At 43.7% G+C, this 23950-nt stretch overlaps 1 protein-coding gene across 1 annotated transcript in view; it reads right to left on the bottom strand.

The window, feature by feature from the left end:
• LOC140212364 (solute carrier family 22 member 23-like) overlaps positions 1-23950 on the bottom strand; it is a 131122-nt gene that overhangs the window by 12166 nt on the left and 95006 nt on the right. The window contains exon 8 of the mRNA XM_072283072.1: positions 15518-15641. Within this exon, the coding sequence (XP_072139173.1) occupies positions 15518-15641 (124 nt within the window). The remainder of the gene's footprint in view (positions 1-15517; positions 15642-23950) is intronic.

Genomic DNA, 23950 nt, shown 5'->3' with positions numbered 1-23950 from the left:
TACAAAGCATGTGCAGTGCAGGCAGACACAAAATGAAAGGGCCACCATGAGGTAGATTGGGAGATCAAGTGCTAATTTTTTTTAAGCATGTGAGAATCTGACTGCAGGGGATAGAAGCTGCTCCATAGTGTGGTAGTTGTTCAACAAGGCTACTGGATCTTCCGTGTGATTGGGGGGGGCGAGGGGGGAAGAGGAGTGGGGAAGAGAAAGAGAAGAAAAATGACCAGGGTGCAAGGGATCTTTGTTTAGGGGAAAGTTAAAATAAGCTTTCAGCAGAACATGGGGATTGGGGGGCGGGGTGGGGGGATGGGGCGCTTGGGAAAGAATATCCCAGCACTTGGGCTGATGGTACAGGTTAAGGCGTTTACATCTCAGGAGGCTGGAGTAGGTTACAGATGGAGAGATCAGAAAGAAAGATGAGGTATTGCTGAACTGCAGATCAATGAGCACAGGGATAGAAAATGAATTCAGAATTGATGGAAGATTGACATTTAACTCAACAAGATCCAAAACCAACCAATGGTGTGGAAAACAAAGATTCAAAGTATATTTACTATCAAAGAGATAAATACAGAATAAAAGTGAGATTCGTTCTCCTGCAGGCAGCCATGAAAAAACACCATGGGATCTGGACTAGCTGGAAAAATGGCAGGTGGAATTTAATGCAGACAAGGTGCAGACAGGAATTTAATACAAGGCGTTGCCCTTCAATATGAACAACCAGGGTAGGTCTTAAACAGTGCATGGTAGAGTACTGAGGAGTGTGATAAAACAAAGGGAGCTGGGAATACAGGACCATAATTCCTTGAAAGTGGTGTCACAGGTAGATAGGGGAGTAAGGAAATCTTTTGGCACATTGGCCTTCATAAATCAAATTAGGAGATGGGATGTTATGTAGAAGTTGCACAAGACATTGGTGAGGCCTAATTTGGAGTACTTTGTGCAGTTTTGATCACCAACCTACAGGAAAGATGTAAATAAGGTTGAAAGAGTGCAGAGAAAATTTAAGAGGATGTTGCTGGGACTAGAGGACCAGAGTTATAAGGAAAGACTGAATAGGTTAGGACTTTATTCCTTGGAACGTAGAAGATGAGAGGGGATTTGATAGAGGTATACAAAATTATGGGGGGGGGGGGGAAGAAAGAGGTATATACAGGGAAAATATAAGTAGGCTTTTTTCCACGAAGGTTGGGTGAAGTCATGGGTTAAGGGTGAAAGGTTTAAGGGAAACTTCGGAGGGTTGTGAGAGTGTGGAAGCAGGTGATACATGAAAGCCCTATTTCAATGTTTGTATAGGTACATGGACGGCAGGGGTAGGGATGGCTGTGATCCAGGTGCAGGTTGATACGTTTAAATGGTTTGGTACAGTCTAGATCAGCCTAAGGGCCTGTTTCTGTGCTCAACTCTTCTGTGAGTAACCAGTTGAAGAAAACAGCAAACACCCAGACGTGCACAAAACCAAAATTGCTCAAACGGCAAAAAGTGATTGAACAACACATTGAATATCAAACGTCAAATCAGGAGTCCAGTAGTATTCAGCCCACTGCAGGCTGTAGAGCCGTTCTTCGTCGAAGCTCCTCAGTCCACATTGATTGTCCTGAGTGAACCACTCAAAACCAGCAAAACAAACCCCAGAATCCAGAAACACATGCAACACGAACCTCAAGTCCCCCAAAATGAGTTCACAGACTCGATCAATCCTTACAATGTAGATCCCAAGAATCTTGCACTTTCCTCCAACAGCAGCTAGCAAAAGGATGAGGAAGACCGGTCAAAAGGCACCGAACACACACCATCCTCCACTCTCCTCCTCATCAACTTCAACCTTGCTTGACGCCTCAATTGGAGAGAGGTCATGGTGTTGATCATCAGCCTGCTCCCCATCTCCAGGCTGCACACTCCACTCTAAACCTCATTGAACTTCCTCGGACACAGCGAAGTGACAGATCACTCAGAGAAAAACACACCATCAAATTGTAAATCACATGTTCCAACTACATGCAGCTTGGTAGTAGAATCATCTTTGAAATTAGTACAAGCAGTTGTCTGCATGACGTTGGCGTTAATTGCATTGTTCACTGTCACCATCTTGAATGTGTCTCAGTTTCCACTTACACACTAATAAACTGCTTACTGATGCCCTACAGTATTCCATCAGGACCATTCAGTTCTAGGCCTCATATCAATGGGCCAAACAGGTGGATTTGAGTTGAGATGAGAGTGGATTGTGCATAATTTATGTTTTCCCTGTGACCGCTGCTCATGTGATGTTATGTGCTGCTGCAGGGTTTTCTATGCAGCTGTCAGTATCAAAGCTGCATCTGATCAAGTGCAACATCAAACTGCTCTGGTAAAACCATAGTTCATGAGCAGGAAGGGAGAAACACTCCAATGGTTTGAGTCATTTTATTTACTATAACACAAGGAGGCAGCTATTCAGCCCATTGGCCCAGGCTGGCTCCCAGGAAGCAATCTTATCTATTCTATTCCCATTTCCCCTCAACTTCTCTCACCTGCCTATCAACAGGTGCTCCTCAGGAGAGGATATTCCATGTCCAACCACCTTTAGCCGCTTTGTCAATGATTTTCCATTCACTAAGTCAGAAACGGGGACTTCCCACTGGAGATTGTTGAGTTCCATTCACAACTCCTCAGCAAATGAAACAGACCATGCCTGCATTCAGCAAGACCAGGAAAGCATCCAGGCATGAGACAGAAATGGGCAGGTGTCATTCTAACTAAAAGTTTCAGACAACAGCCATTTCCAATACTCCCACCTTTTGCACTGAAAGCATTACTGCTGCCTGGGTGAGTTCTGCAACAAGCAGTGCAGAAAGTAAATGTTTAGAGAGTCAGAGAGCTTGGTTCTGTGCTGTACAGTATTGCTCTTCAGCCCACCAGGTCCATGCTGAACGGTTATTCAGCCCAGTCTTGCCCATCCACACCTGGCATACTCACCATATCCCTCCTATCCATGTGCCTATCCAAACTTCTCTTAAATGTTGCAATCATACTTGCATGTACCACTTCCACTGGGAGCTTGTTCCACACTCACACTACCCTCTGAATTCCCCCTCATGTTTCCCCTAATCATTTCACCTCTAGTTCTAGTCTCACCCAACTTCAGTGGAAAAAGCTTGCTTGCATTTACCCCATGCCCCTCAATTTTGTGTACCCCTATCAAATCTCCCCTCAATCTCCTACACTCCAAGTAATAAAATCCAAACCTACTGAACCTTTCCCTATGTTGTTGTGTGAATTAGGTCACCAGAGAAAGGAACTGGTAGATACAAAGCAGCTTTGTTATTCAACAAAACAAGGTACCGTAGGCATCATCGAGAGACGCTTTCAGTTGAAAGGTCTGTCTGGCCCAAGGTGGGGCTCGGTATTTTGTTCACTAAATGAAGGACAATTTCATATTTACAATGCATTCACAATGCTTTCTTTAAAACTACACACAAACTTCACACCATAGACACCTAAATGAATTTTAATCAGTACTGTCTGATGTGCGATTCACGGCTTTTAGGAACTCATTGTTCAAAGCTGCACTCCAAATTAAATCCAAAATCTATACCCAGACCTGAAAATTATTTGCTAAATGTAGATGTCCTAAACCCAAAAACCACTAACACCCTATAACTCTGGTCCTCAAATCCCAGCAACATCCTTGTAAATTATAAACATGAGAAATTCCACAGACGCTGTAAATTCAGAGGAACGTACACAAAATGTTGGAGGATTAAGGTGGCCAGGTAGCAGCTACTGAAATGAATAAACAGTTGACATTTCAGACAAGATCTTTCTTCAATCAACTGTTTATTCATTTCAGCAGATGCTGTCTAACCTGTTAATCTCCCCCAGTATTTTGTGTGTGTTTCCTTGTAAATTTTCTATGTACTCTTTCAACCTTATTTGACAATTTTCCCATAGGTAGGTGAATTGAATTGATTTTATTTCTTACATCCTTCATATACATGAGTAAAAATCTTTACATTACTTCTGTCTAAATGTGCAATGTGCAATTTATAGTAAGTTGTAATAAATAGTACGTACAACAGGACAGACATAACATAGAAATACAATTGTATCAGTATGAAGTAATCAGTATGATGACCTGGCAGAAGAAGTTGTCCCTGAATCTGTTAGTCCTGGCTTTTATGCTGTGGTACCATTTCCGGGATGGTAGCAGCTGTAACAGATTGTGGCTGGGGTGACTCAGGTCCCCAATGATCTTTCAGGCCTTTTTTACACACCTGTCACTGTAATTGTCCTGAATAGTGAGAAATTCACATCTAAAGGTGTGCCGGGCTGTCCGTACCACTCTTTGCAGAGTCCTGCGATTAAGGGAGGCACAGTTCCCATACCAGGCAGTGATGCAGCCAGTCAAGATGCCCCTGTAGCAGAAAGTAGAAATTGTGCCCCTGTAGAAAGTTCTTAGAATTTGGGGGCTCACACCAAACTTCTTCAACTGTCTGAGGTGAAAGAGGTGCTGTTGTGCATTTTTCACCACACAGTCGGTATGTACAGACCATGTGAGATCCTTGGTGATGTGTACGCTAAGGAACCAAAAGCTGTTCATCTTCTTAACCTCAGATCCACTGATGTCAATAGGGGTTAACCTGTTTCCATTCCTTCAGTAGTCCACAACCAGCTCCTTTGTTTTTGCAACATTGAGGGAGAGGTTGTTTTCTTGATACCACCATGTCAGGGTGATGACTTCTTTTCTGTAGGCCACCTTGTTATTGTTTGAGATTAGGCCAATCAGTATGGTATCATCAGCAAATTTAACTAGCAGATTGGAGCTGTGGGTGGCAACATAGTCATGGGTGTACAGAGAGTAAAGGAGGGGGCTTAAGACACAGCCCTGAGCACCTGCGTTGAGAGTCAGGGGGGCAGGGTTGAGAGAGCCCACTCTTACCACCTGCCAGAAATCTGACAGAAAGTCCAGAATCCAGCTGCAAAAGGCAGGGTGAAGGCTGAGGTCTCTGAGCCTCTTGTCAAGCCTGGAGGGAATTATGGTGTTGAATGCTGAACTGTAGCTCGAGAACAGCATTCTCACATAAGCATCCCTCTTCTCCAGATGTGTAAGGATGGTGTGGAGAGTTATTGCATCATCTGTTGATCAGCTGTGTCAGCAAGTGAATTGTAGGAGGTCCAGTGTGGGTGGCAGTATACTGCAGATGTAGCCCTTGACCAGCCTCTCAAAGCATTTGCTTATTATTGAGGTGAGTGTGACAGGGTGCCAGTCATTCAGACATGTTACCTTGGTCTTTTTTGGTACACGAACAATGGTGGATGTTTCGAAGCAGGAGGGCACTCTACACTTGGAGAGGGAGAGATTAAAAATATCTGTAAACACACCTGCCAGTTGTGTTGCGCACATCCGAGTACTCGTTGGAAACACCTGTGTACTTCGGCCTCAGAGATGACCAAGGTGCAGTTCTCCTCACGTGCTCAGTGTTGGCAACGTCAAACTGAGCATAAAAGAAGATTTCACTCATCTGGGAGAGAGGCAGCGATGTTGGAAACTCCACTGCATTTAGTTTTGAAGTCTACAATGGTGTGCAGACCTTGCTATAAGCTGTGTTGTTAGTGGAGAGTTGTGTCTGGATCTTGTCCCTGATTTGTTATTTTGCTGCCTTGATGACTGTGTAGATCGTAACTGCATTTCTTGAGTTCCTGGTGGTTACCGGCAGTAAAAGCTCTGTCTCGTGCAGAAAGTACAGCGTGGATGGAAGTGTTGATCCAGGGTTTCTGGTTTGGATAGAAACAGACCGATTTCTGGGGGACAACATCCTCGATGCATTTCTGGATGAAACTCATGACCCCATCTGTGAACTCAGAGACATGCTCATCACGAAAGACATTCCAGTTGACGTCATCAAAGCAGTTCTGTAGCATGGAGACTGATTAGTTGGACCAACAGTGGACGGTTTTAACTAAGGCCGCCTCTGGTTTCAGGTTCTGCCTGTATATCGGCAGAAGCAGGATGGAGGAATGATCTGACTTTCCAAACAGCAGATGGAGGAGTGCTTTGTAAGTATTGCGGAAAGGAGAGGAGGTGTGGTCAGGTATGCTATCTCCCCGTGTGCTCACCTGGATGTGTTGACAAAACTTCAGAGAGACTTTAGACAGCGACGCTCTATTAAAGTCTCCGGTGACGATGAAGGCAGCCTCTGAGTGTACAGGCTCTGGGGTGCTGATGGTCTCGTACAGTTCCTTGAGAGCCAGGTCAGTATCAGCCTGCAGCAGAATATACACAGCTGTGATAATAACAGCCGTGAACTCCCTGGGCAGCCAGAAAGATCTATACAAGGTAATCCAGATCCAGGGAACAAAAGGATTTGAGGGCATCCACGTTCTGGGGGTCACACCAAGCATTGTTGACCATGAAACATACACAACCTCCTTTCCCAGAGAGGTTTTTTGACCTGCCCGCCTGGAACAGGGAGAACCCAGACAGCTCGATGACATAATCTGGTATCTCGCCCGCCAGCCACGAAGCACGAAGCGTTACATTCTTTTGTTTCCCCACTGGTAGGAGATTCTGGCTCTCAGTTCGCACAGCTTATTGTCCAGGGGCTGACGCTAGCCAGGAGTAGTTGAGGAAGTGGTAGCCGATTAGCATACCGTCTCCACCACACCAGGACGCTGGCCCTACTCCCTCCCCTCCGAGGTAATGATGGTGCAGTAGGTGAGCCTCCCACGGACCGTGCAAGTGGGGGTTCCCAGTGAAGCAAAGGCAGCACGTACTGGGTAAATGCCATCTTCCCAATGTTCAGAAGAGTCGGTCTATCATATCTGATGTGACTATCAGCTACTTGAACAAGAAATGCAAAGAAAATCGCAGAAATTAGCAGTATACTGTAAAGTTGGAACGGAGCACTTGCAACACCACTGCCGTACACGGCGACATCTTAACCTTTTGGAAACTGCACACAATACTCCAAATTAGGCCTCAGCAACATCGCATACAAGTGCAACATAACAGTCCGACTCCTAAACTCAAAGCAATAAGTGCTGGAATTCACTGCAAAATCCGCATTTTATAAAATGAACAAATAAAACAGGGAACCAGTTCTGGAGAAAACGGAAACTTTTCCATTGCAACAGGCTTTACTTGAGTTGAACTGGGATTAGTGTCCTGGGAAACAAACAAAAACTCAAAGTTCACAATATGCACAAATGTAATTAAAATTAATTGATTTGTAACAGCAATACAGACAGAACATTCACCAGGTTGATTCCAGAGATGAAGGGGTTAGACTATGAGGAAAGATTGAGCTGCCTGGGACTGTACTCACCGGAATTCAGAAGGATGAGAGGAGATCTTATAGAAACAAAATTCTGAAAGGAATAGATAAGATACAGGCAAGAAAGTTGTTTCCACTGGTAGGTGAGACTAGAACAAGGTGACATAGCCTCAAGATTTGGGGAAGTAAATCCAGGATGAAGATAAGGAGGAGCTGCTTTTCCCAAAGAGTGGTGAATCTGTGGAACTCTCTGCCCAATGAAGCAGTGCAGGCAACTTCAGTAAATATATTTGAGACAAGGTTGGATAGATTTTTGCATAGTAGGGGAATTAAGGGTGATGGGGAAAAGGCAGGTGGGTGGAGATGAGTCCATGGCCAGATCAGCCATGATATTATTGAATGGTGGAGCAGGCTCGAAAGGCCAGATGGCTGACTCCTGCTCCTATTTTTTAAAAAAAATGTTATGTTAAACATAAATTATACAAGAAATAACAATTAGAATACAAAAACATACCTTGAAATGCAAATGGAGGTAGATTAGGATTGTGTGAGTTGGTTCAAGAACCGAATGGTTGAAAGGAACTAGGGCTGTAGATGGTTTGTGTGAACAGAGCTCCAATGAGAATAAACTGACGTAGTTAAAGAACAAGGTGATGCAGCAGAGTAGTGAGACTGATAATGATAATCAGGGTGACAGGATGAGGTTATAGTACACAAGCATTCGGCACAGTAGTGCAATGGTTAGCACAGTGCTTTCCAGTACCAGTGACCTGGGTTCAGTTCCCGCTGGTGTCTGCAAGGAGTTTGTACTTTCTTCCCATGACTGCATACGTTTTCTCCGGATGCTCTAGTTTCCCCCCCACAGTCTGACAGGCACGTTAATTGGTCACTGTAAATCGTCCCATGATTAGGCTCGGGTTAAATTGGGGGTACAGTTCCACACTGTATCTCAATAAATAAATATTTAGATTGGGAAAATGGGAAGACAAAGTTGAATCTCTTTACCTGAACACACATGGCATTTATTAGACAATATATGAAGTGACAACACCTACAGTTTGTAGAGATGAGGTTGCAGAGTAACCAAGACTGGGAGTGAAACATTGGGTACAAACATTTCAGAAGAATGGCAGGTAGGAAAAGAAGCTCGCTTAAAAGCTGAGATCAGTGCAGTAGGAAAGCAATCATCCAGCTCAAAAAACCTTTGCATCAAATCAACACCAAAGAGAAATATGGAACAAAAACCAGAACACTACAGCAACCGAGTGGCTCAAGCAGCATTTGTGGAAGCAAGAGGATGTGGCTGAGACTATGCATCAGGACTTGTCTCGATATGAAGTACTGACATACGTCTTCTGTCTCCACAAATCCTGCTTGACCTGCTGAGTTCTTCCAACATTCAGTTTATTGATGCAAAATCTACTTGGACAGGGTCAAACAAAGGGAAACTATTACTGGCAGGAGCAGCTACAATATAAAAGAGTGTAAACTGGAGTCTAAAGGAGGCTTGCAGAAAAAGTTGTGCAATAATCAGTTGGCAAAGGTAACTTGGGACAAATTCATGGTGTGAAATTAGGAGCCTTTCTTGGAGCTAAGGAACCAGCCAGGGAACAGAATTTTAGATCTGGGTGCGTGTAATGAGACAGGATTAACTAATGATCTCATAGTAAAGGATCCCCTGACAATCATGAATCACAACATGATGGAATCATCCATGTTCAATAACAGTTAGATTTTAATGACAATTAAAAAGACGTGGAAACAGAAATGACCGAGCTGGCGGGGGGGGGGGATGGGGGGGAGATGATTAAAAGCAAAGAACATACAGTGCCTATAAAAATGTATTCACCCTCCTTGGAAGTTTTCATGTTTTATTGTTTTACAACATTGAATTACAGTGTATTTAGTTTAGCTTTTTTGATACTGATCAACAGAAAAAGACTTGTGTCAAAGTGAAAAACAGATTTCTACAAAGTGATCTAAATTAATTACAAATATAAAACACAAAGTAAAATTGATTGCATAAGTATTCACCCCCTTCAAGTCAGTATTTAGTAGATGCACCTTTGGTAGCAAAGAATGTCTGCCAGAGAAAGCAGGATCTCCCAGTGGCCACACATTTTAATTCCACATCCCATTCCCATTCTGACATGTCTATCCACGGCCTCCTCTACTGTAAAGATGAAGCCACACTCAGGTTGGAGGAACAACACCTTATATTCCATCTGGGTAGCCTCCAACCTGATGGCATGAACATCGACTTCTCTAACTTCCGCTAATGCCCCACCTCCCCCTCGTACCCCATCCGTTATTTATTTATATACACACATTCTTTCTCTCACTCTCCTTTTTCTCCCTCTGTCCCTCTGAATATACCCCTTGCCCATCCTCTGGGTTCCCCCACCCCCCCCCTTGTCTTTCTTCCTGGACCTCCTGTCCCATGATCCTCTCGTATCCCTTTTGCCTATCACCTGTCCAGCTCTTGGCTCCATCCCTCCCCCTCCTGTCTTCTCCTATCATTTTGGATCTCCCCCTCTCCCTCCAACTTTCAAATCTCTTATTCACTCTTCCTTCAGTTAGTCCTGACGAAGGGTCTCGGCCTGAAACGTCGACTGCACCTCTTCCTAGAGATGCTGCCTGGCCTGCTGCGTTCACCAGCAACTTTGATGTGTGTTGCGTGGATAGGTCTCTATCAGCTTTGCACATCTGGACACTGCAATTTTTCTCCATTCTGCTTTACAAAACTGCTCAAGCTCTGTCAGATTACATGGGGATCATGAGTGAACAGCCCTTTTCAGGTCCTGCCACAAATTCTCAATTGGATTGAGGTCTGGACTCTGACTTGGCCACTTCAGGACAGTAACTTTGTTGTTTTTAAGTCATTCCTGTGTAGCCTTGATTACGCTTGGGGCCATTGTCTTGCTGGAAAAGTAATCTCCCAAGTTGCAGTTCTCTTGCAGACTGCACTGGGTTTTCCCCCAGGATGTCCCTGTATTTTGCTGCATTCATTTTACCCTCTACCTTCACAAGCCTTCCAGGAACTGTTGCAGTGAAGCATCCCCATAGCATGATGCAGCTACCACCATGCTTCACAGGAGGAATGGTGTGTTTTTTTAAAATTAAGTGTGGTGTTTGGCTTACTCCAACTGTAGTGTTTAGTCAATGGCCAAAAAGCTCAATCTTTGTTTTAACAGACCATAGAACCTTCTTCCAGCTGACTTCAGAGTCTCCCACATGACTTCTGGCAAAGTCTAGCTGAGATTTCATGTTTTTTTTTCAACAATGGCTTTCTCTTTGCCACTTCCATAAAGCTGCGACTGGTGAAGCACCCAGGCAACAGTTGTTATATGGGCTGTCTCTCCCGTCTCAGCTACTGAAGCTTGTACCTCCTCCAGAGTTGTCATAAGTCTCTTAGTGGACTCCCTTTCTTGCACGGTCACTTAGTTTTTGAGGATGATCTGTTCTAGGCAGATTTACAGCTGTGCCATTTTCTTTCCTTTTCTTGATGATTGACTTAACTATACTCCAAGGGATACTCAGTGACTTGGAAATTTTCTTATATTCATCTCCAAACTTGTGCTTTTCAATAACCTTTTTGCGAGTTGCTTGGAGTGTTCTTTTGTCTTCATGGTGTAGTTTTTGCCAGGATACTGACTCACCAGCAGTTGGACCTTCCAGATACAGGTGTATTTTTACTACAATCAATTGAAACACCTTGACTGTACACAGGTCTCCAAAAACAGATCTCCAGTTAATTGTGACTTCTAAAACCAACTGGCTGCACCAGTGACAACTTGGTGTGCTATATTTAAGGGAGTGTATACTTAAGCAATCAATGTTTTATATTTGTAATTAATTTAGATCACTTTGTAGAGATCTGCTTTTCACTTTGACATGAAAGTGTCTTTTTCTGTTGATCAGTATCAAAAAAGCACAATTAAATCCATTGTGATTCAATGTCGTACAACAATAAAACATGAAAACTTCCAATGGGGGTGAATACTTTTTATAGGCACTGTATATAGAGAGTAAGGGGCAATGAAGCAGATCCAATACAAATCTTAAAGACATATCCCATTGAGAAATGCAGAGTTTCTGTATGTGACCAAGCAAAGAATTTAAGGATGGTATCAAATCAATAAAAGTCTGTCTTTTGCAGATTACTGGTCAAAAGGGTTATAGAATTTCTGAAACCAGAGAGAGATGACGGCAGCACAAACTATTTTAGGAGTTTGCGGAGAATCAGCATGGCATCTAAAACTTCGACAAACTTCCATAGGATTGTAGTGGAGGGTATATTGACTGACTGCATCACAGCCTGGTATGGAAACACTAGCGTCCTCAAACAGAAAATCCTACAAGAAGTAGTGGACACAACCTTCTCCATCATTGATAAAGCCCTTCCTACTACTGAGCACAACTAAATGAAAGGCTGTTGCAGGAAAGCAGCATCCATCTCGGGGACCCCCACCGCCCAGGGCATGCTCCCTCCTCACTGCTGCCATTAGGAACGAGAGCAGGTTCAGGAACAGTTACTACCTCTCAACCACCAGGCTCTTGAACCAAAAGGGATAACTTCCCTCAACTTCACTTGCCCCATCATTGAAATGTTCCCACAATGAATGGACTCATTTCAAGGATTCTTCATGTCCTATTCTTGATATTTATTGATATTATTATTTCTTCTTTTGTATTTGCACAGTTTGTTGTCTTCTGCACTGTTTGAACGCCCTCGTTGGTGCGGTCTTTCATTGATTCTGTTACGGTTATTATGCTTTTGACTTATTAAGTATGCCCACAAGAAAATGAATCTCAGGTTTGTATATGGTGATGTACATGTACTTTGATAATAACATTTACTTTGAACTAAAACAAATATAGAGGAAGAAAACAGGATATGCGATCGAACTAGCAAGAAATACAATGTCATAGAGCTTTGTCAAGAATACATTTAAAAAGAGCAACAGGCCAAATAAACATCGATATCTCAGGATGAAACTGGGGAATTAATAATGGGAATAAGGAAGAAGAAAAGACCTTAAATAAATGTTGTATCTGTCGTCAGGACGCAGAGGCATTCTCCTGATGAGGTGTGGAGTTGGTCTTTTGCCCTCCTTCAGAAAAATGGTGGTGCACAACCAAACTAAAATCTGGAACTCCCACCAGATCTGTCTCTCCAGAGGGACCACACTGGCTCACGATGTTGCTCACCAGCACCTTCAAGGGCAGTTAAGGGTGGGGATTAAATGCTGATCTTGCCTGCAAGGTCACACCAGCTGCAGTTACCAATTGTACCCCACACCCCAACACAAGCACTGCCAGCCTCCTTATTCTCCACAGGAGAAGCAGAGGCACATTTCCATCAGGGACAAAGGAAGATAAATTTAGAGCTTGTTGGATGACAAGAGAGGAGAGCACAACAAGAGGCTGCCTAATTATTCATGGTTTTATTACTATTTAATTATTTATGGTGCAACTGTAACAAAAACCAATTTCCCTCAGGATCAATAAAGTATGACTATGACTATGACAAGCATGTTGTACGTAGGTCACAGGAATGCAGCTTCCTGTAGAGAGCCGCCACTGATTCAATGGGTTGGGTACGTCATGGGAAACACGACATCTCAGTGAAGGCTGCAGAACAAAGTAAAAACCAACAAGATCTGGGCCAATCAAGAAAAGGAAAGTGAAAGGTGAGCTGCTAATATAATGGGAATTTGCACAGGAATGCAAAGTACTAAAAGAGTACTTTGTATTTGTCTTTATCTGGAAAGGTAGTGCTTCTGGAATAATAGCAGAGGAAACAGTTCATGTTAAAATTGACTAATAATTACACGGATAAAAATCAATTAAAACAAGCCAGCATAAATTTAAAGGCAATTCCTCTAAATGATTTGATGAGGTTTTTTTTAAATAGAGAGGAATGCAGTTTAAATGTTGTATCTGCATTTCCAAAGGGCTTTCGATCAGGTGCCACCTAAAGGACTCAAAATTGAAGCACTTGGCACAAAGACATTGACAGCATTACCACAAAATCGTCCAAGTAATAGAAAACTGAGCATCAAAGTGAATAATTCTTTCTCAGGGTGCAGGAAGGCAACTACTTTTTAAAAATCTATAGTGACCTAGAGTTGATGCTCAAACCACAGTTTCTATATTTGATAAAGACATGGAACTCGACAGGACTGTGAATGGCAAGAAAATGGATTGTGCTACAGTAGGAAATAAACAGGGTGATGGAATGCACAGACACCGCAGAGGAAGTCAAGGTGGAAATGTGCGAGGCGATACATTTTGTTAGGAAGATTGTAAGACAGTATTTTTTAAAAAAGATTTGTTCCAAAAGGGTACAGAGCAGAGTTCCTGGGGGGGGGGGGGGGGCACACAAACCACTGCGAGTGGCAGGCCAGGTTGACCAGTTAGGCTGCACTTCAAGTATTGTGAGCAGTGTGGTGACATTGGAAAGTGTCCAGAGGAGGTTCCCAGAAATGAAAGGGTTAACATGAAGTGTTTGATGGCTCTGGGCCTGTACTCACTGGAGTTTAGAAGAATGGTGTGGCGGGGGGCAATCTCATTGAAACCTATCAAATACTGAAAGGCCTAGATACATTGGCTTCGAAAAGATGTTTCCTATAGTGGGTGATTCAAGGACCAGAGGGCACAGCCTCAGAATCCAAGTATATCATTTTATTACAGAGATGAGGAGAAATTTCTTTAGCCAGAGGATAGTGAATCTGTGGAATTCATTGCCACAGGCAGTTGTGGAGGACAAGTCGTTGTGTATATTTAAAGTGGAGGTTTATAGGTGCTTGATTACTAAGGGCATCAAAGGTTACAGTGAGAAGGCAGAAGAATGTGGTTGAGAGGTACAATAAACCAGCTATGATGGAAGGGCAGAGCAGACATGATGGAAGGGCAGAGCAGACTTGATGGGCCATATGGCCTAATTCTGCTCTTATGTCTTGTGGTCGAAGTCCTACACAATTCTGTGCATAAGAGTATAAAAGCAGGGAAGCCATGCTGAATCTTTATAAACCACTGGTCAACTGGAGAATTGTGTATAATTCTGTTTGCCTCACTACAACTTTAAATTCCTCGGCATACACATCACCAAGGATCTTATGTGGTCTGCTCATACCGGCTGTGTGGTGAAAAAGACAGAACAGTGCCTCTTTCACCTCAGATGGTTGAAGTTTGGCATGAGTCCCCAAATCCCAAGGACTTTCTACAGGGGCACAATTGAGAGCATCCTGACCGGCTGAATCACTGCCTGGTATGGGGACTGTACTTCCCTCAATCACAGGATTCTGCAGAGAATGGTGCAGACAGCCCAGCACACCTGTAGTTGTGAACTTCAAATGATTCAGGACATTTACAAAGACTGGTGTGGAAAAAAGGGCCAGAAGGATCATTGGGGATCTGAATCACCCCAACCACCAGCTGTTCCAGCTGCTACCATCACAGCATAAAAGCCAGGACCAACAGGCTCCAGAACAGTTTCTTCTATCAGGCCAACTGACTGATTAATTCATGCTGATACAATCATATTTCTATGTTATATTGACTGTCTTGTTGTACATACTATTTATTATAAATTACTATAAATTGCACATTTAGACAGAGATGCCACTTAAAGGTTTTTACTCTGCATCTATATGAAGGATGTAAATAGTAAAGCCAATCAATTCAATACAGGAAAAGTGGGGAGGCACCAGAGAGGGTCCAGAATAGATTCAAAAAATCTTTCCTGGGATGTGAGAAACCACATTCACAAGCAGAGAATAGAGGGGTTGAGGGGTGATTTAAAGGAAAAAAAGAATGCTGAGGGGTCAGGACAATGTGGACAGTAGGGTATGTTCTCATTGGTGGAGGTTTTGAAGACCGGAGGTCAAAGACAGAAAACAAATAGGAAGGGATTTGAGAAAAACCTTTTATACATGCTACGCAGTTGGAAATAGGAATGTATTGTCGGGTGAGATTTAGATAGGTTCCATATGACCTTCCAGAAGAAACTGAATACAGTACGTGGTGGAGAAACATTTACAAGGTTATGGAAAAAGAGCCAGAGGAACACAAGCTGAAAGGCCTCCAGTTCTGTGGCCATGCCATAACAACTCCCCTACGTGTTTACTTGCAATTAGGAGCATCTTGCAGATACCACCTACTACAGATGGGTGAATTAGGCAGATTTCCACTCAGACTGAAACTTTACTTCACAGAGAGAATCAAATATCCGAATGTCTGCTTGATTAGAGTCTTACCTGATAACAGTGGGCATGAGCTCAGCGCACACGAATATGCTCAGATTGCCCATCGAATGGGATGAAAACAAACCCACAATGGAAAACACCAGAGAAAATGGCTGCTGCAGGTATGTGGCCAAGTCTACAAGAGAGGGAACATGACAAGATTGAGAATGACTGCTTACGATTGTTTTTTTTATCCAGGTAAATATCAGATCAGATCTTCTTGTACAACAGGGAATACAGCCCCCACCCACACAAAAAAAAACAGGAAAACCATTCATAACATCTCATAAAAAAACAAGGGAATAACATCAGCAAAACTCAACGTGAAGTATGGCCCATCAGTCACCTTTGCAGTACATTGGTCACCCTGACACCAGTACCCTGTCTTCCACTCAATGTCTGTCTGAAGGCTTGGCTCACACAGCTCTGTTGGAGCTCAACAAGGATAGGACCCCCACCTCCCCAGCCCCCAAATGTACAACACTTTGAAAGCTTTCATTGGGAAAGGTGGGATTGGAGGATTGGAATTACTTTGGAAGTAACATTGATATGGAAGAGTTCAGAGGGAGCAGTGACTAGGAAAGAACCTCGAGTAACTGCGAGGGAGAGTTTGAGGGAACATTATACTATGTCAATACTTTACTATATAGATGTCAAGATTGTGAATCCTGGTTACAAGACACTGTAGGAACATACCAATATACAGGATGACAGATCCTGGGACCTGTCAACATTCACAGTAACAGAAAATCTTTCACATGACTATGCCTTGATGCCACTGACAACAGCAGTTTTAAAATACAGTTTTGTCTCAATAAACTTATTCATTTTACAACTCCTGAGAAAACATAAAATCTCAAGGCAAGTATTAAAACTGGTTAATCTTTGTCCAGTTCTTTCATCCATTTTCATAATGGCACCTTTAGCATATTCAAACAATGAGCGTAAAGACATTGACTCTTCAATGGTTTACGCGTGCAGCTGTGCACAAGCCAATTTTATTTTGCACCAGTCAACCAGAGGGGTTTTGACCTCAATGACTGCTGAATTAGGTTCCTCCAGTACTCTCGGAAAAGAAAAGCCACTCTTGAATGCCTAGCTGTGTCACATGATAAGATTTTCTGAGTAGGGTCAGTTTTCTGCATGAATTTATTTTCGTTTGTGAAGGAAGCAAATAACAGAAGCAGGTTAGACACTAAAGGTTCAAATACTTGTGCATGTAACTCATAAGTCATCCTGAGTGTTTCAATGTGCATCTCATTGTTTGTGAGATTGTGACTGCCTGCAAGTTCAAGTGAAATGGTCCTTTTCAATGCTCAAACACTGCAGTCAAAAGATAAACCTCTGCAACCTGTTTGAGATGTTTCACAAATCCAAAGTGAAAAGAATTTAAATGAAAGACAAAAGATTCTGCAGATGCTGTCTGACCCAAGTTCCTCCAGCATTTTGTGTGTGTTACTCAACAGGAAACAACTCTCATCTGAGTGACTGCGGCATCCTTCAATTTAATCAGTCCATGACTCTGATGCTCATTGCAAGCCTGATACAGAAAAGATCAGAGTGGCTGGGAGGAGGCAACTCTTAAGGATCATCCCCAAGGTTCACATTGTTCTTTGGTCCGATCAAGTTTGGGGTCAAGTGCACAATCTCAGGGAAAATAAGGTAACCTTGGCGTCTGTACTTGAGGACAATTGAGCGGGCTGACAGGGTGCATTTGTTCATGAGCACACTTGTTGAATATTCCACAAGGCAGGATGTGAAAGCAGGTGAAATTCTGAGCCAGCTGCATCATCGCTCCACCGAGAGAATGTAGAGCAACCAAGAGGAAATGCTTGTCGGTGTGACTTTGCTCCAGACGGTGACAATCTGAGACACATAGTCTAAGTAACACACAAGACATCCAAAGGCAAAGTAAACAACTAGGGGCGGGGTGGTGAGGAGAAGGAAGGCTTCCTTCTTTGGGATAGTATCAATTCCAAAGAAACATACAAATTAGCCAGAAAAAGTGGCTCACCTGAGGACTGGGAGAAATTCAGAGTCTAGCAGAGGAGGACAAAGGGCTTAATTAGGAAAGGGAAAAAAGATTATGAGAGAAAACTGGTAGGGAACATAAAAACTGACTGTAAAAGTTTCTATAGATATGTGAAAAGAAAAAGATTGGTTAAGACAAATGTAGGTCCCTTACAGTCAGAAACTGGTGAATTGATCATGGGGAACAAGGACATGGCAGACCAATTGAATAACTAATTTGGTTCTGTCTTCACTAAGGAGGACATAAATAACCTTCCAGAAATAGTAGGGGACAGAGGATCTAGTGAGATGGAGGAACTGAGGGAGGAACATGTTAGTAGGGAAGTGGAGTTAGGTAAATTGAAGGGATTAAAGGCAGATAAATCCCCAGGGCCAGGTGGTCTGCATCCTAGAGTGCTTAAGGAAGTAGCCCAAGAAATAGTGGATGCATTAGTGATAATTTTTCAAAACTCTTTAGATTCTGGACTAATTCCTGAGGATTGGAGGGTGGCTAATGTAACCCCGCTTTTTAAAAAAGGAGGGAGAGAGAAACCGAGGAATTATAGACCGGTTAGCCTAACATCGGTGGTGGGGAAAATGCTAGAGTCAGTTATCAAAGATGTGATAACAGCACATTTGAAAAGCTGTGAAATCATCGGACAAAGTCAGCATGGATTTGTGAAAGGAAAATCATGTCTGACAAATCTCATAGAAATTTTTGAGGATGTAACTAGTAGAGTGGATAGGGGAGAACCAGTGGATGTGGTATAGTCCAGAACGAGGGGTCACAGTTTGAGGATAAGGGGGAAGCCTTTTAGGACTGAGATTAGGAAAAACTTCTTCACACAGAGAGTGGTGAATCTGTGGAATTCTCTGCCACAGGAAACAGTTGAGGCCGGTTCATTGGCTATATTTAAGAGGGAGTTAGATATGGCCCTTGTGGCTAAAGGGATCAGGGGGTATGGAGAGAAGGCAGGTACAGGGTGCTGAGTTGGATGTTCAGCCATGATCGTACTGAATGGCGGTGCAGGCTCGAAGGGCCGAATGGCCTACTCCTGCACCTATTTTCTATGTTTCTATGCTTCAGAGGAATGCAGGGTGAATTCATTTGAGACTTCGCAAGCACTGGTAGGAGATTCTGTTCTTGCAGGTTACAGAGCACACAATTAGGAGTCACAGGATAAGGGGCTGGTCATTTTGGACTGAGGTGAGGAATACTTTGAGCAGTGAGTCATGAGTCATTGCAATTCTCCTGCTCAAGGAGTTGCAATTGTGAAGTTAAGTGTGTTGAGGGCAGAGGTGATAACAAATGAACATCAGGAGGAATTAGAGAATATGGGGACCACACACCTTACTGCTTGAACAGGTTTAAAGTATTGAACAACCATATTCTGACACCACTTCAAGTGTCCCTCTGCTGGGTCTTTGGTTTTCACAGTATGAGCAATATGACTGCATTGGCTCTAGGTCAGGCTGTCAGTAATACATTGGGATGGCGATAGAGGGTTCCCCTCCACAAACAAAGAAGCTGCTCGTGTCCCAAGGACAAACAGGACCATGAGATCCATGGCAATCTCTAATCTCTACGTGAAACTGTGAGGTACAACTGCACCACAGGAAGCACTAATCGGTAATCCATAAAAGTTTGGAGATTAATTACACACAGTTAATACAAACAACACATTCATCGTCGTGGTGGCTATCCCTCAGGGTCGAGGATGATGGTCTTCATTCTGAAGAAGTGGCCCACTGAGTGAAGACGCCTGTGCTTGTATTTGTTTAACGTGTACTTGATGTTGCACTCCAAGAAGCACATGATACTTCACAAATCAACCAACTGATTCCAATGGCATGGAAATCATTAACACCAGGAGCTCCTGCTCATCTACAATCCCAGAATGAAGATGGCGTGTCAGGGAATATCAAGCCTCACTAGCACTTCATACAGCAGATCCAAACGGTCGCCCATCCTTAGAAACCTAGAGGCAAACTCCAGAACACAACACGTCACAGGAATGACCTGAATACAATAGATGAGAAGATTGAGGCCAGGTTGGGGTTCATGCAGAATACAAGTTTAAGATGATGCTGTTCTCCGGCAATGTTTTTGGTGTGAGTTTGGTAGGATTATCAAAGCACTGAAACCTTAAATGCTGACAGTGTCCTACAATATCAATAAGCCACTGAGGAAGCTTGCTGACTACATTTTGTTGACAAATGCCCTGGTTATCTCGAACTACATCAGATCATTTACATGGCTGTTTTATGTAAAAACAGCATCTCATCAAGTCAAGCCTTTGTTATTTAACTACATACATGTATACTGTCAAATAAAACGTTCCCTGAACCAGGATGTAAAACACACATATAATATACAATAACTTGAAGGATAAAATCTACAGATGAATTACACATAAGCCAAATAAAGTGCATAAACTAAATATTGTCAGGTACAGAACAGACTAACCAGTGACACTTCGAATGCGGTGTGGCAAGAGAGTTCAGAAGCCGAATGACCTGAGGGAAGAAAATGTTTTTATGCATTGGAGCCTCCTGCCTGATGGTAGAAAGTCAAAGAGGATGCTGGATAGATGGGTGGGATCCTTGATACTACTAAGGGCTCTGCATACACAGCACTCCTGATAAAAGTCCCTGATAGATGGCAGGGAGACCATCTCAGCAGTGCTCAGTTCTTAGTAGGAACTTCCGGCCCCATGCTCAACTGCTCCCATACCAGGTGGACTTATCAGGTCGCTTTCAATAGTGTTCCTATAAATTCAATTAAGACTGGGGGTGGGGGAGCCTTGCTCGTCTCAATCTCCTTAGGAAGTGGAGGCGTTGCTGTGCCTTCTTGTTCGGGGAGGTGATATTGAGGGACCAGGTGAGGTCATCCATGATGTGAGCTCCCAGGAACTTGGTGCACTTAGCTCTCTCTGCAGAGGAGCCACGTATTCACAGAGGGGGATGGTTCATTTGCGCCTTCCTGAAATCCAGAATGATTTCCTTGGTCTTCTCCACATTCAGACTTGGGTTGTTCTTCTCACACCAATTCCTCTCTGTACTCCGACTCACCATCCTTGTTGAGGCAACTGCTGAGGTGTCATCCACAAACTTGACGACACAGTTTGAGCTGGATCCTGCGACACAGTCACGTGTCAGTGTGAACAGCAGCAGGCTGAGGGCACAGTCTTGGGGAGTGCCAGTCCTCAGCGTACCATGAGAGACGTTGCTGCCCACACCAACTGACTGGCTGTACTGTTAAGTCCAGGATCCAGATGCAAAGGGAGGTGTTGAGATCCAACGGGGACCGTTTCCCCACCAGTTTCTGGGGTATGATGGTGTTGGTCGCTGAACTGAGGTCTATAAACAGCAGTCTAGCATATGAGACCCCATTTTCTCGGTGGGACAGGACAGAGTGGAGGGCAGTGGCTATTGCATTGTCAGTGGATCGATTTGAGTGATAAGCCAACCAGAAGGGGTGTAATGCAGCCGGGAGCAAGACTTTAACGCATTCCATGACCAGCCACTGAAAACGTTTCATAATGGTTGATGTTAATGCTATTAGATAATAGTCATTTAGGCAGGTTACTGTCCCCTTTTCTGGCTTTGGAATGATGGTGACATCTTGAAAACTGAGGGGACAATGGATTGTTTCAGAGAGGCATTGAATGTCCATCAGCATCTCACTTAGCTGGTCTATACGGTCTTGCAGACCCTGACCCGGTCCGCTGTACGGTCTTGCGGACCCCGACCCGGTCCGCCGTACGGTCTTGCGGACCCCGACCCGGTACGTTCTACAGTCTTGCAGACCCTGACCCGGTCCGTTATACAGCTTTGCATGGATTGACAGGTTAGGGTCTTCTTCCTCACCTCTGCTTCAGCCAGATGGAGAGTCTGCTCCTCTGGGGGGAGGGGTACCTTCCTCACCAGCACTTTGTTCTGTGTATCAAACCAGGTATAAATGAGAGCTGTCACATCTGCTGATCTAAAAGCAGCATCACGATCCCTCAGCTGTGCACAGACCTGTGCAGTAAGCCATGGCATCTGATTTTCCCTCACCTGGAGGTGTTTTGTGATGGTAACAGATAAAAGCTATACAGAGCAATTTATGGTAATAGGGCAGATGATGAAGAGGAAGGATCAAGAGGCATACTAAAGGAGAGGTGAAAGGTTGAGGCAATGGGGACTTTGGTAGCAGAGGTGATGAGGAGGTGCCAGCAATTGGATGCACCTACCTCAGGATAGCCAGGATGGAGGGAGTGGATATCCGATAGGGAACTTTGAGACCACAGCTAGTTTTGAAAACAAGGATGAAAATTTTAAAGTTGATGCATTTCTTAAATCAGGAGCCAATGTGAAGCAATGTACAGAGATGGGATGGTAGTTTGCAAGAAAGTGGGATTCATCTGGGGACTAAATAACATACTGTTCAAACAATTATTAACAGTGCTGATGGCTCTTGCATGAGTATTCTGCCATTAGAACCCCTACTCTCTGCCTATTGAATTGCATTGTACAGAGTGAACTTGCACAGTAGACTAGCCATTTCAAACTTATTAATTATTGGAGTCAACCTCTGACATAAAACTTCACTGATGTTGCAGCACTTAAATGAAGTGTTTTTGAAGTTCCTAAAAGTAGTATTATTTAAAACAGAGCTGTTGATTAATGGAAAAAAGTTTGCTCTTTGCAGTGTCAAATGTAGTGTTAAACAAGTAGAACATTGATATCCATTATTAAAATGACAACAGAATATTTCAGTCCGAATCAGGGTCTTGACTTGAAATGTTAACCTTGCCTCCACAGACGCTGCCTGACCTACCGAACTCCTTTAGCAGATTGGTTTAGCTCCAGATTCCAGCATTTCCAACAAACTTCTACAGAGTTATTGCTGAAAGTATCCTAACTAGTTGTATCATGGTCTGGTATAGCAATTTGAATGTGCACAAATGCAAGAAGCTGTGGAAAATAGTAGATTTGGCCAACACATCACTGGCACATCCACCTCCCCTCACCATCGGTAGCATTTCCAGGAGGCACTGCCTCAAGGCAGCTAACCCATTTGGGCCATGCCATCTTCTTGCAGCCACCATGTCAAAGTATGTATACCTTGTACAATCTTCAGATTTGTCTCCTTACAGGCAACCACAAAACAAAGAAACTCAATAGAACCCATTTAAAATAAAAACAGTCAAACCCCAACGTGCAGAAAAAAAAACATACTGTGCAAACAACAACTAAGGTCAATGAAAGTGAGTCCAGCCACGAAGCCAGTCAACACTGCAGCCGTCCGGGAGCCCGTTAGATGCAGGCCACAGTCTCAATTCAGCGCAGACACAAGTAAACCTCATGGAGCAGCTAGCTGAACCATCCTGTCCCTCAACTTTGGCCCTGAAACCTTGACCTTTTCAATCTGGCCCAACAATTAAACTGTCCAAACCCCGGGTCACTCCTTGATCTCGGACCCAGGCTTGGACACTTTGGGACGCTCTCCAGTACAGACCCTGGGTCACGCCTTGATCTCGGACCCAGGCTTGGACACTTTGGGACGTTCTCCGGTACAGACCCTGGGTCACTGCTTGCTTTCGGACCCAGGCTTGGACACTTTGGGACGCTCTCCGGTACAGACCCTGGATCACGCCTTGATCTCGGACCCAGGCTTGGACATTTTGGGACGCTCTCTGGTACAGACCCTGGGTCACTGCTTGCTTTTGGACCCAGGCTCGGACACTTTGGGACACTCTCTGGTACAGACCCCGGGTCACTCCTTGGCCCATACCTGACCTTTCCAACTTGGCCCAGCATTTAAATCGCCCGACCGTTGGGTCGTTCTTTGCTCTGGGCAAGAGATTCAGAAGTCTGAAGTCCCACACCACCAGGTTCAAGAACAGCTACTTCCATTCAAACATTCACTTACTGAACCAACCTGTTCAACCCTAATGACTAGTTTAGCACTAAAATGGCCTTGTTTTTGTTCTAATTGTGTTCTTTCTTGAAAGTTGGTAAAGATTTTTCTGTTGAACTCTCAACAATATCTGTCCACAGGGTTGAAGATGGAAGTAGCACTGATTTTTTATATATATATATACATGCGTCTTGGCCTGCGTTCCTCTAGTGCTCCCCAATTATTTTCAGGTTTTGTGATAATCAAGCAACGGACTGGTTATTCCATAGTGGCCACAGAACGTAATGAGGGAGGGAGGAAGATACAGTGTGAACACATTCATATCTGATACATTGCTTTTTATTCCTGTTTTTCTCACACACACACACAAAAAATCTGAACAGTTGTGGTCAAGTTCAACTCCTAGCATCCTGCAGCAGAGAAATCGGGCTTTGAAAGGATTGTTTAACTTGGATCTTAGGGTTTATAAAATGTTGTTCACTGTTACCTGACCCTCGACTTCCACACATCCCAACGTATCTCAGTACTTC

The sequence above is a fragment of the Mobula birostris genome, chromosome 19 (genome assembly GCF_030028105.1).
Source record: "Mobula birostris isolate sMobBir1 chromosome 19, sMobBir1.hap1, whole genome shotgun sequence".
NCBI classification, from domain to species: domain Eukaryota; kingdom Metazoa; phylum Chordata; class Chondrichthyes; order Myliobatiformes; family Myliobatidae; genus Mobula; species Mobula birostris.
The sequence above is the reverse complement of the archived record's forward strand: the minus strand, read 5'-3'. Positions and strand labels throughout refer to the sequence as shown.